Source organism: Asparagus officinalis, chromosome 4 (genome assembly GCF_001876935.1).
Source record: "Asparagus officinalis chromosome 4, Aspof.V1, whole genome shotgun sequence".
Taxonomy (NCBI): domain Eukaryota; kingdom Viridiplantae; phylum Streptophyta; class Magnoliopsida; order Asparagales; family Asparagaceae; genus Asparagus; species Asparagus officinalis.
In genome coordinates, this window is record NC_033797.1 from 2257749 (window position 1) to 2272183 (window position 14435).

General features: G+C 35.5%; 1 protein-coding gene across 1 annotated transcript; it reads left to right on the top strand.

Annotated features, from left to right (window-relative positions):
- LOC109836224 lies at positions 9046-14199 on the top strand. The gene is made up of 6 exons (XM_020404092.1): positions 9046-9051; positions 9418-10898; positions 13187-13274; positions 13367-13421; positions 13524-14029; positions 14131-14199. Exons 1-6 carry the CDS (start codon positions 9046-9048, stop codon positions 14197-14199), a joined length of 2205 nt encoding a protein of 734 aa, XP_020259681.1.

Here is a 14435-nt window from a genome sequence, read left to right on the forward strand (position 1 = left end):
TTTTTCTTCTTTTTTTTTTTGCAACATACCCGAAATCATCACTAGTTGTTAGACGACCCACCAAATATTCGTATTTGATAAAGGGTTGTGTCGACATCAGTCCCTAAAATCTTTAATAATTGTCTTAGATAATCATCTAAAAACGCGACCTAAAATCACATGATTAAATTACATTGTGGATGATCCGTTCCGTTGAATTTAATTTACATATTCTAAAACCCCAACACATCAAGTTTGGGGTGAAACCGTCGTCGTTTGACACTTCATCCACTCGTATCAATTTTAACGGTTTCGAATGAATAGAACTTTTCACATGGCTCAACGGATGGTCAAATGACGATGGGTTCATCCCAAACTTGGTGTGTTGGGATTTTAGAATATGTAGATCAAGTTCAACGGAGCGGATCATCCACAATGTAACTCAATCATATGATTTTAGGTCGCGTCCTTAGATGATTATTTAAGACATTACTTTAGGAACACTTTTCCCTTATAATTTCATGTTAATCTCTTGATTATTCGAAACTGCTCATACGTCCCTCAAATGTAAGTGGTCTTGCAATGTGGTCCACTAATGACAAAATTATTTCACATCTAACATTATCTTAAATAGGAGGAATTTTGGGGGTGAAACATAAACCGACGGGTATTTTGGTCATTGGGGACCAACTTGCAAAACCCCATAGATGCCCTTTGGCAACATGTTAAGTGAGGTGTTACGGAGACTTAACTCTTTCTTAACCCGCCAAACTAGTTAAAGGTGTTAGACCCTAGAGGGGGGTGATTAGGGTCTTATGCCAATCTAATCCGATTAAATACCAATTAAAAATTAATTAACAAGTTATCCTTGCAAGTATGAAATGCAATAATATATATGAGATAGGATAAGCAATATACAATATGATATATCCTAGCAAAGAGATATATAGCAAAATATATATGCAAGGATATATAAACTAGCACAAGGGTAAACAATATAAACTAGATAGTGGATCATAAAAAGGATGAGTAATGCACAATTGGCGATATAAGATAAATGCAAAAACAACTACGCCAAAGACAAACTCAAACAAGCAATATGATCACGGAGTTCGGATCTTCCGTCCTACGTCTCCGCTCCCCACTCCCGGGGAGAAATCCACTAACACAATCCGGTTTGGAAGCCAGAACTTCTTCTACACACTCGGTTTTCTAGCTAACCGAAAACTCTACAACACACACTCTTGCAATCACACTCTACACCCACTAAGTGTTGGACCTAGCCGTGTCTCCCTCAAGTGCTCGGTTACAACCTCTCTCTAGGCATGTCAACCGACGCCACTCCTCTTGGGACGATCCCCGACTCTCACCACACACTCCTCTCGGTGTACAAGTGTATTACAAAGTGAATCTCACAATAAGCACAATATAAATCAATTGATTGTTCTCTAAACAAGGTGAGAACTCAATTAAGCACAACTCCTAGTCACAAACCCACAACCCAAAATTATACTATGAATGTAAATACAATAAACTCAATGGTTGTGTGTGTAAACAAATAGTATCAATAAAACAATTAAACTCAATATAGAAATCTAGCTTATGGAAATTAAGATCAAAACAATAAATAGCTAGAATTGAGTTTAAGGAAAACTTCTCTATAGATCAAGAGTGAGAGAGAGATGAGTTGAATGCCCAAACACCAAAGGATGATCTCCTCTTTGCTCTTGTGAAATTTGCTTCACAAACTAAACTCAAACAAACTCTTAAACTCTTTTAAACAAAACTTAAACCCTTGATTAAAAACTTTCTTAAACTTGTTTTAAAACTCTCTTGGATTGATCTTGAAAGAAAACAGCAAATGGGTATTTATACCCTCTAAAAACTCAGCCAAAACCCTAAAACAAATGACAGAAAAGTCCCCAGAAGACAACTCAGAAAAATAGCCGTTAGTGCCTAACGGATCTATTGGCGGTCGACCGACAGAACGTTCGGTCGACCGAAAAAGGAATTCGGTCGACCGACCGGAAAATCCGGTCGACCGCGACCAGGTCAAAACGAGAAAAACAAAAGATGACTTATCCGGGGATATAAACATGTAAGTGAACATGTTATAACTAGAATTTTCCAAATTACATTTCCCATTTGTGAAAAATAATCATTTTGCAAAATAGTCCAAAACATGAAAATATGAGATACTTGAATTTTGATGTTTTGACATAAACCAACTTTTGAAACTTTGTGAAATGTTTTTATAGACTTAGTAAAACATGTATAAACTGATATTGAAGTCTATAAACTAATAAGATAATATTTTCACAAAATTACATATTCTATGTAATAAGTACTAAAACACAATAGAGTATGTAATATCATAAAAACCAAAACACATGTATGTATATATATAAACTATATATATATATATATATATACAGAACCAAAACGTGTATGTGTGTATATGATTGAGCTTAAAGCACTAACACACATAATATAAATCCTAGACTAAATTACCCAAGCTTGATCTTGATCTTCATTGAGCTCAACTTGGTACACGTTGCGGATGAAGCTTAAACTTGATCTTTAACTTGAATTGTATGTAGCTTCACTCCACAAATCCGCCAACCTCCTCTTGATATGATCGTGTAGGCGCAATCCATCCATCCTCCAACTACGTTGTTTGTCTACAATACATAGGAATGTACAAACACTAGACAAACAATATTAGTAGTAAATTGTTTGTAAATCATCATCAAAACAAGAAGGCCAACAAAAGGGGGTTAATCCTCTATTTAGTTTGCTAAACACAAAAATATAGAATGGCTAAGCTAACCTTTCTAGAGGGAAATAAAATGAGTTAACCCTTAAAAATAAGAGGTTTACTAATACTCCTCTTTAGAAGGATTAAGAGTTAACCCCTCTATTTATAAAGAAAATAATCAAAATCATTGTTATTCCTAAACACTGAAAATTATCGCAAGAGCTAAAGTCTTATTTAACGAGTTAATAATTTAGTCATTTGGGTTATCGGATGCGCTAACTACATTAATCATTCTTCTTAATCCCTCTTCTTTAACCTTTTGCCAAATGAGGCCTTAGGGTTTAAGGGATTTGTGATCAATTTCAAACATCTGAGAGACTAATATGAAATTATTAAAAATTTGACAGACTAATATCTAAATAACCCTTAATTAGAATTATCCACTCAAAATCCTTGTCGTTTATATCGTGAAATTCAAGATTTTGAGCAGAAAAATTGAAACTTGGGTGGCGTTCTGATAAATGTGAGATTTTGAGGGTAAGTTAACAAACGACCAGATTTGGAGGGTTAGTTAATAAATGTTGATGTTTTGGGAGAATATGCGGCCAAAAACCGAAATAATATTTAATGACTTATTTTTAGGACCAGCTTTTATACCTAAACAGTTACACAAAGAAGATTTTTTTATTTAAGTTTAGATATCAACTTTTCGGTAAGTCTTATTTTATTATTAACTAATATTCTTGTGCAATGCGTGTATGATAAGAAGAGTGAAGAAGTGTAGCAAACTCCCTGTGATTTTGTCAAGTATGAAGACATTTTTGTTTATCCTTTAAAGTGTAAGACTATTTACAATTATTTTTTTTTTCAAATATAAGAACATTTTCAAAATTTTAAAATAGTGGCTCATAATGATGAAACAAGGGACCCCCCACAACATATAGAGTATATATAAATTAATTTTAGGAGCAGATTTACAGTGGAGAAAATGGGCAACTGTCTCCACTGAGCCCTGACGTGAAAAGAAACCTTAAAATAGTCTTGCCCAGCTTCCATATGAAAAGTTCCTTGCAAATTTTGTTAGTGGAAGCTTTGATTTGAAACTTTGATTCTATTCAAAGAAAAATATGAGGAAAGAAGATGAGTAAAGAGCTTTTTAAATTTGGCTAAAGGAGTGGATGACGAGAATTTATGATATGTTTGGAGGAGTTTTTTTTTAAAAAGATTTTTTTGCTAAATAATTAGCAAAACAGACCATTTTACTAATTATTTAGCAAAAATGACATCTTTTTGGCCAACAGGCCAAAAAGATGTCGGTTTTGAAAAACTGCATATTCGAAACATATGAGACTACTAATACTGTATGTTTAGTCGCTATTAATTGGCGACTAAACCGTAGATTTTGGTTGCCACTCAGCATAAGCCGTCGGTCATGGCCTCCCCTCGCCCTCCTCCTCCTGCCATCGATCTCGAAATCACTCTCGTCCCCTCGAAATCACCGCTCGCGTCCCCCTCACTGTCACGCCCCGGGTCAAAAACATGATAATTTGGAGCGTGACTCGGTCGGCAATGCAACCATCACTACAAGAAATCGGGTATTTAACGACCAAAATTAGCGAAGGGACCAGTTAACCGTCATTAATGTGTGTAAAATAACGACGGTTTTAAAGCCCTTCATCGAGTTATCACAATTATTAGAGAAATGATGTGAGATGGGATAACGGTTTTCTAATCCCTTTGTTGATTTGGTTCTAATACCGTCGTTATTGGGTCTACTGAAAGGCGAAGGAGTATATTACCTTCGTTGATGATACTCCTAATCATAATAGGATTGATAGTTTAACCTATTACTATTAATTAACAAGACCCAAAATCACAATCACCAAAGCCCCAAGGAGAACCCGAAACCCAAATTCCAAAATCGCCCATAAAAATCTCCTATTCATCCCTCAAAACGCTCGCCGCAAAAATAATTAAACCCTAGAATCTCAACTTCCGTAATTTCTTCACCAAACTCGTCTAGGGCCTAGATTAACAATAAATCGCCTACTGTTCATTGTTCTTCACCAAACTCGTCCGTAATTTCTTCGTCGTCTTCATCTTGCCGACAGCCGCGAGCCTCCGCTGCTCCAACTTCGCCGTCCCAACGTCTCCCGCCGTGCCGACCCAGCGCCGCCAACCGCCGCTCAGTGTCTGCCCTATTGTCGCCCCGTCATTGGCGTCGCCCCAGCATCGCCAGTTCTTCGCCGCAGCCCTTCGTCGCTGCCCCTGCCATCCGTTCGTGTGTGTGGTATACTTGCACTTAAATCCCTATAGTTTAGCCAACTTTGCACTTTTGCCATAAAGACCCTATACATTAGTTATGAATTGTTGTATTATAAGATTTAGACACTTAATCATGCTGAATGGAAATCCATAAGTGGTGTTTGCCTGTTTGTTATTTTCTCTTCGAAAGAAATGGAGATGGGCTATTACGTATTTAATTTATGTGTAAATATCTTCTGCCTAAATGGAAATCTGTGGATATTTTGATTTTAGTGTTCGTTTCCTTATTAGACACTAAGGGTGGACATGAACCAAATAATTAACAAATAGTTCAAAAATTGTTCGAATAAGTATTCGGTCATATTCGATTTGGTAGTTCATTTACCACTAAACAAATATTTTTTAGTATTTGAGTTTACTAACGAATAGAATTTAACCAGATATATTTTCGATTCGTTTGTCTATTAAATATTCGTTGGAAATTTGATCACAGCTTCTTACTTGTATTATTCACATATGATTCATATTTTAACCAACAGTATAATTTCTACTTAAGTTTTTATATACTGATTTTAAGACTGTAAATAATCTTAAATATGTTTTCTAATTAAAAATATTCTATTTAATTATACTTATATCAATAGTATATTATAAATGAATAAATTTTAGTTTTATGATTCGTAATACTATTTTGAAAAATTTAAATTCTTTAGCGGAATAAAATACTTTGATATTCTGAATAATATTCGTGATATTCATGGAATATTATCAAATACCAGTATTCGGTTCGAATTGAAAAACACAGAATATAATGAATATCAGAGTTCCACTAAGTTGCGAATTCGATAATTTTTAAAACAAATATAAATACGAACACCTTAGTATCGAATCGATTCGATCGGTTTACCACCCCTATTAGACACTTAATCATCGCTGAATTCTTACTTTGCATTACAGGTAAGACTCAAAACTAGCAATTTTGTTGTCAAGTAGTTACAGAACAGGTTTAATCAGAATTGTATGATATTTATGTATTTTGACATTCAACCTTTTTTCTTATATAATAATGATTTCTTATATAATAATTTTTCACCACTATTTTTTGGAATATTTTTATTCTTTTGTTTCTTTTGAAATGTTTCATAAATCCATTATCCCTAATCTCTTGTTTCATTCTGAGGTTAATCTGGTTGTTTTGTAAATTCCATGTATGTTGCAATTTTGACATCGGATTTCTGGTATTTGTTGGAATTCCACAAGTGATTTAACAAGACACATGCTCATCTATTTTTTTTTTCATTTCATGATGTTGTTTTGCGATGTCAGAAAAATAGGACTATCTATTTTTCATTTCATGATGTCTCCGTTGCATGTCAGACAAATTAGGCTATTATTATTTTTCATGTTCATATGGTCAAAATACAGAGAATCTTCTTTAGCTAGATTTTTGACGCAAAATTGCCTCTTTTAAAATTGTATATTTATGTGCTTTCTATTACTGATTCTTAATTGATATAACATGAATGCAATTAATTAACCACTTAGAATATATACCTTGTGCAACAATTTGCAATACCATATTGCTTTGCCTGTTAAGTAAATACATTTTTAAAGAGTACCACTAAGTTTTGTTCATTTCAAACAACATTCTCTTTGTGTTTAGTATTGATGAGGTTTGAAAAAATTTTTTTTTCAGGAAAATTTTGTACATTGCTTGAAATGGCGCCGATAAAGATGTGGATGGACCTAGTAAATTATGGTAGACTTGATTCCAAAAGTATGAAGAAAGGGTTGATAAGTTCTTAGACTAATCGTATCTGAGCAAGCTGTTGGATAGTTTATTTGAAAAGACGAAGACTTTGAAATTACGATGTTCCATGTGTAAATGCAGCAATTGGAAAGTCTGGTAATCGTGAGTCGGTAAATGACCTACTTGATTGTTCATGGAATTATTAAAAACTACAGATTTGGTGTCACTCACGGCGAAAGACAAGGTGAGTCCATTTCGAAGTTTGATGAAGAACAAGAAGAAATGACAGAAGAAAGCCAGAGTGACGTGAAATGCAAGAAATGATTCGGAGATTATTTCATAATCAACTGGCGTTGTTGCACCTGATGCCACGTCAAGCAGTCAGGATATTCTTGAGCAGGAACAGATGGACATTGCAAACAATTCTACAGTCTTTTAGGTGACTCCGAGAAACCTTTGTATGAAGGCTCTAAATGTTCAGTATCTGCTTTAGTGAAACTACTTCACATAAAAGACCTAAATAAGGTGGAGTAATAAATCATTCTCAATGTTGCTCCAGTTTTTGGAATGAGGAGCTATTGCCAGGGAATCAACACTGCCTAATTCGTACGACGAGGCCAAAAAAAAATCGAGACCTTGGCCTATCATATGAAAAATTGATTCGTGTCCATTCTCTTGCATGCTGTTTTGGAAAAATGAAGAAGATCTTGATACGTGTCAGAGATTGGTGCTTCTAGATGGAAACTTGATAAACATGGAAAAGAGATCAAGCGAAAGGCAAATGGTAAAAAAATACCACAAAAGACATTATGATATTTTCCTCTTAAGCCACGATTGCAAAGGCTTTACATGTCTTCGAAGACAGCTGTTTGTTGAAAATTTGCAGTAAAAAGACAAAGAAAGAAAAATTGACTTGTATTTCTCTCAAAATAAATTACAATTTGGATTCCGATTACAAAAGAGAGGAGAATGAATTTGATTCTCCCCTTTGTTTAAAACTGGGTTCTTCTTGGTAGCGATGGAGTGCCTCCTTCGATTGCTTGTGTCAAACTTGCTCTCCGTTGACGATCCGACCGTCCTGTCTCACGAAACCGATTGAATTGCTTGATGACTTCGGTTTAGAACTCTTGACGAGCGTAAAGAACTCTTGACGAGTTGAAAACTCTGATAAGAGTTGTTGAAAACCGAATGTCTGGTTTGATGTGATTAAGTTGGGTTGCAAGCTTAATCACGAACTCTTAAATGAGTTTCAAAACTCAGAGTGAGTTGGAACTCTGTAAAAGAGTTGTTGGAACCGAAGATTCGGTTAATTGCCAAGTTGATGATGCCCTTGATGAAAGGATCCTTTGGGATTTGATTAACTGATCGTTGATCAGTTCCTTGATCTTCAAAAGATCTCCTCCTTCGTGTTGTTGAACTACTGAGATTTGTTGACCCTAAGCGGTTTTGATACCAGCTCACCTCAACCCTATACGGTTTTTCTGCTAGAAACCGATCAACCGGTGGTTTGATCTATCCCAAAAATTCTAGTCCCGTAGGATATTGAAGAGAACTTGTTTGAATAAGTTTGAAACTCTAGCCGAGTTAAGAAACTCTTTTGAAAGAGTTAATTTCAGAAAGGATTAATAATCCTTTTAGCCAAGAATGATTGATCAATTGTTGATCTGAAGAACTTGCTAAACAAGTTTTAAAACTCTGATCGAGTTAGAGAAACTCTAAAAAGAGTTGATGATAACAAAGCAAGTTCAATCATTTCAAAAGAGTAGCTGATCTCTTTCTCTCTTCGGCCGATCTCAAAAAAGCTCCGCCAGTCCTTTATAGGTTCGGTAAAACCTCTATATCTCCAAATCTAACCGATAGAAAACAATTTCCACCGTTCAGAATTAGGAACAATAAGTTTAGTAGTCACTCTCCAAATTTCACATCGATCGGACCATGGATGAGGATCCGATCATCACACCGATCACAACTGCGCAAATCTGACTTTTCTCTGCACTCCTGGAACGACCAGCTTCGGTTAAACCTTCATATCTCCAAATCTAACCGATAGAAAGCAATCTCCACCGTTCAGAATTAGGAAAGACGAGTGTATAAGCTACCCTCCAAAGGACCACGGATGAGGGTCCGATCGTCATGCTGATCACAACTGCGCAAATCTGACCTTTCTCCTCCTCTCTTGTTCTCTCTTTCTTTTAATTTCGTCTAGCCCTCTACCACCAGCCCTATTTTTCTGTGAAAACCACCTATTTGTAGGAGTTTAAGGGGTATAACTATCCCCTTAATTAGCTCCATAATGGAGGTTAGTTGCCCTATTAAGTGGAGGACCGGTTCAAGGATTTGAAATGGTCAAACGCGACCTTTGCGTTGAAGAGATTGTCAATTATAATCTTTTTTTTTATTTTTGAACTTTTGTGAGGATCGTCAGATTGTAATCCTTACATTTAGCTCTTGATAATATGAGAGTCATCAATTTGTAACTCCCGATGTTGATTGTGAAGGCTGTTGAATTAGAGCTTTCATCAGTTGTTGTGAAGGTCGTCAGATTATAACCTTCATCAGTCTACGTGAAAGTCTTCAAATTGTAACCTTCTAAAAGTCATCAGATTGTAACTTCTATCATCGGTGTTTTGATGGGGATCAGCTATCTATTGTGATTTTTTGACAGCCTACAACAGCAGCTTCTGATATGAGATGGCACCATGAAAGACAAGTTGAGGACGGAGTGATGAGGCATCCAGCTGACTCTAAGGCTTGGAAAAACTTTAATGAGCTACATGAAAGCTTTGCCGAAGAGCCCCGAAATGTTAGGCTCGGTCTTGCAAGTGATGGTTTCCAGCCTTTCACAAATTCAAAAGTTTCTTATAGCATATGGCCCGTTTTACTTGTACCATATAACTTACCACCATGGATGTGCATGAAGCAATCTAATTTTATTTTATCTATGCTCATTCCTGGTCCAACTGGTCCTGGAGATGCTATTGACACCTACTTACAACCATTGATAGAAGAACTAAAGGAGTTGTGGGCCTCAGGCGTTCGAACATATGATGTATCTCTGAGACAGAATTTCATTTTACGTGCAGCACTAATTTGGACTATTAATGATTTTCCTGCTTATGCAAATTTATCTGGATGGAGCACTAAGGGGAAATTAGCATGTCCTTGTTGTAATAAGCACACTCACTCTATCAGGTTAAAATATGGAGGCAAGCAGAGCTATATGGGGCATCGTCGCTATCTTGATGAAAATCACAGTTGGAGAAAGGATAAGAAATCATTTGATGGCACTAGGGAGAGAGGGTATGCAGCGCCGAAGCTGACCGGAGATGACATCCTTAAGCAGGTGGAAGATCTTATAGGGATCACCTTGACCAATCATCCAGAGAAGAAAATTAAAATATCACACGAAAGACGGGGAGATAATTGGAATAAAAAAAGTATTTTTTTTGATTTGCCATATTGGAGAACTCTCTTATTGCGACATAATTTAGATGTCATGCATATTGAGAAGAATATTTGTGATAGTCTGCTGGGAACAATCATGAACATTAAAGGAAAGACAAAGGATAATATCAAAGCCCGTCTCGATTTACAAGCAATGAGTTTAAAACCGGAGTTACATCCAATCCAGAGAGGAGATAAACTTGTGATGCCAGCAGCTTGTTATACTTTATCCCAAGAAGAGCAAAGCAAATTTTGTCGATTTCTAAAGGAGTTAAAAGTTCCAGATGGATTTTCATCCAATATTTCTCAATGTGTAAATCTTAAAGAGCGTAAGATTTTGGGGTTAAAGAGTCATGACTGTCACGTTCTTTTGCAGCGCTTGATTCCTGTATCGATTCGTGGCCTTCTTCCTGCAAAAGTGTGTGAACCAATTATTGAACTTTCCATATTCTTCACTATATTATGTGCCAAGACATTAAGGGTGGATGAACTTAAGCAAATTGATGAGCAGATTCCACTTACGTTATGTAAGCTTGAGAAGATTTTTCCACCTTCAATTTTTGATGTTATGCTGCATTTAGTAGTTCATTTAGCATCTGAAGCCATACTTGGAGGGCCTGTTCGATTTCGATGGATGTACCCAGTGGAGCGTCAGCTTTATACTTATAAGTCATATATCAGAAATAGGGCACGTCCAGAAGGGTCAATTGCTGAAGGATATATAGCAGATGAATGCATGACTTTTTGCTCAAGATATCTAAAAGGCTTCGAGACAAAGTTTAATCGCCTTGAAAGAAATTATGAAGATGACAATAGAGAATGTAATGAAGCACAATATACACAAAGTGATATATCCTATATGATGAAATATATATGCAAGGATATATAAACTAACACAAGGGGTAAACAATGTGAACTAGATAGTGGATCATATAAATAATGAGCTAATGACAATGGCGACAAGAAATATAAACACAAGTATAAATAAATGCCAAAGCACACTCAAACACAAGATATGATCACGGAGTTCGGACCTTCCGTCCTACGTCTCCGCTCCCCACTCCCGGGGAGAAATCCACTATCAACCGGGTTTTCTACGTTCACCCGAACAACGTTTACACCTCACACTCGGTTTTCTAGCTAACCGAAAACTTTACAATCAACACACTATTGTAATCCCACTCTACACCCACGTTTACACCTCACAGTGTCGGTTTTCAACGCTCACCGAACAACGTTCACTCCTCACACTCGGTTTTCTAGTTCACCGAAAACTTCACAACACACTCTCGGTTTTCTAGCTCACCGAAAACCTTACTACACTCACAATGTAACAAATATAAATTTGTTCTCTACAATAGATGAGAACACAATGAAGCACAACTTAATGTTACAATCTCTCACAACCCTAATATACTATGTATGCAAATACAATAAGCTCAAAGTGGGTGTGTGTAACAATGAGTGAAATCAAAATCAAACTAAACTCAAATATAAAATCTAGCTTAAGAACAATGATAATCAAACAAGTATGTAAATGTAAAGCTAGAGTTGAGTTTAGGAAAACTTCTCTAGATCAAGATGGAGAGATGGAGATTGGAGCCCAAACAAGAAGATAATCTCCTCCACTTGTGAAAACTTCTTCACAAACAAAACAAACCCTTAAACACACTTAAACCCTTGTTTAAAACTTGTTTAAAAACTTCTTAGGTTGGTTGAAAACTGAGATCAAAGAGAGTATTTATATCTTCCAAAACCTCAGCTAAAAATCCCAAGTCAAAAGACAAAAACAGCCCCAGCAAATAGCTCAGAGAAATAGCCGTTGGAAGCCAACGGATCTATTGTCGGTCGACCGGAAATTTCGTCGGTCGACCGACGGAGAGGATCGGTCGACCGACGGAAAATTCGGTCGACCGTTATCCAGGTCGACACCGGTCGACCGACCAACTCTCTGTCGCCCAGTGATGAAAGATCAAATGATCGGTCGACCGGTGCGGTCGACCGAAAACTGACATATAAAAACTGATTTGCTGATTTTAAAACCCTGTTTAAAAATATCAAATAAATTCCAAAAAATATAAAACTTTGGAGAATGATTGTAGACATGATAATAAACATGCTACAGCGATTGGTTATCAGAAAGGACCTCCCAAATAAAAAATATCATCATTTTACAAAATAGTCCAAAAACATGAAAATATGATATACTTGAAATTTGATGTTTTGACATAAACCAACTTTTAAAACTTTGTGAAATATTTTTATAGACTTAGTAAAACATGTATAAACTGATATTGAAGTCTATAAACTAATAAGACAATATTTTCACAAAATTGCATATTCTATGCAATGTTTTCAAAAAACACAATAGTAAATATGAAATATGTGATTTCATATTATAAACATGAAAACCCAAAACCATGCATGTATATATATAACTAGATATATATACATAGAAAACAAAACTTATGTATGTATATATATATATAAAACTATATATGCATAAAAACCAAAACTTGTGTATATATATATAACTATATATATATACGAAGAAACCAATAAAATGTGTGTGTATATTATATTGAGCTTAGAGTATTTAACACACATAATATAACACTTAAACTAAAGTTACCCAAGCAATGATCTTGATCTTCATTGTAGCTCAACTTGGTACACGTTGCGGATGAAACTTGAACTTGATCTTTAACTTGAATTATATGTTGCTTCACTCCACAATTCCGCCAACCTCCTTTTGATATGATCGTATAGGCTTAATCCATCCAACCTCCAATAACGTTGTTTGTCTACAATACATAGGAAAACACAAACACTAGACAAACAACATTAGTAGTAAATTGTTTGTAAATCATCATCAAAACAAGAAGGCCAACAACAACCACACATTGAGTAAGTCACTAAAGTTTAAGATTCTACTAATAAATTTACTATAGTTAGTCAACGTTAATCATATTTATGATATTTTAATATAGGGACTACAATGAATTCGTGAGAGAACCCACAAATCACTATGATGATAAAGATTGGGATAAGAACTTTATCGAGTGGTTCCAATCTCTAGTACGTACATATCTTGCCTTATTTTTTAAATATCTTGATTGGTTCATTTTATTACATGTTCCATGACTTGATCATATTTTGGTTTTGTTTAGGTTTATCAGAGTTATCGAGAAGATGATGACTTACTTTCATTATCTCGTGGTCCAAGTAAGATTGTTAAATGTTTTACTGGATTTATCATAAATGGACATCGGTTTCATACAGAAATTTGAGATAATTGTTTGTCGACTCAAAATTGTGGGGTTGCAGTTGTTGGTGATGCTGGTGATGGTGGAGATATAGATTATTATGGTGCTTTGGTTGAAGTTGTCGAATTAGAGTATCTTGGTGGAAGAAAGGTTGTTCTATTTCGTTGTAAGTGGTGGGATGTGCATGGCAAAGGAAAAGAGACAGCTTTGAAAGAAGACAAATATGGATTTATTAGTATTAACTGTAGACACTTGCTAAAAACGAATGACCACTTTATACTTGCTGGCCAAACATCACAAGTTTTTTATGTTGAGGATATTGCCAATGAAGGTTGGCATGTAGTTCTTAAAGCACAACCCCGTGATTCATATGATATGCCACCAGATACAGATGATTGTGAGATAACAGACGATGGAGTTGAAGCTTATTTGCAAGATGAATCATTTGATGCTCAGGCTATTGCATCCACATCATTGGTAGATGATGATATCAATTTGAGAAGGAGCGATATTGATCCAATTATTGTAAATTCGGTCTCAACTTCAAAAAAGATGAAAAAGACTCAAGTAGAGGATTAAAACGCTTTCATTAAAGAATGACACTCAAATGATATTGTGTTATTGAGATAATATTTTAAGTTGTATCTTACTATAACTATTTTTTTTAGACATATGATGTTTCTTTTCTTCCTATTTTGAATTTGGCTTTGACATTGCAGCAAGTGCTTCTACATTAGTGCACTATCTATTTATTATTATGCTTGTCCTTCGTGATATCTTCTTCTTTTATTCATTTCTCTTTTGATATTTGTTTCATACATAGTGTGTAATACTTAAATTCCTTTTCATAGCAGGAAAATGAAAACTCAAGAAGTCACTTCCAAAAGCAAAAGGGCACAATTTCTAGCACCCAGGTCATAGCAGGAAAATGAAAACTCAAGAAGTCACTTCCAAAAGCAAAAGGGCACAATTT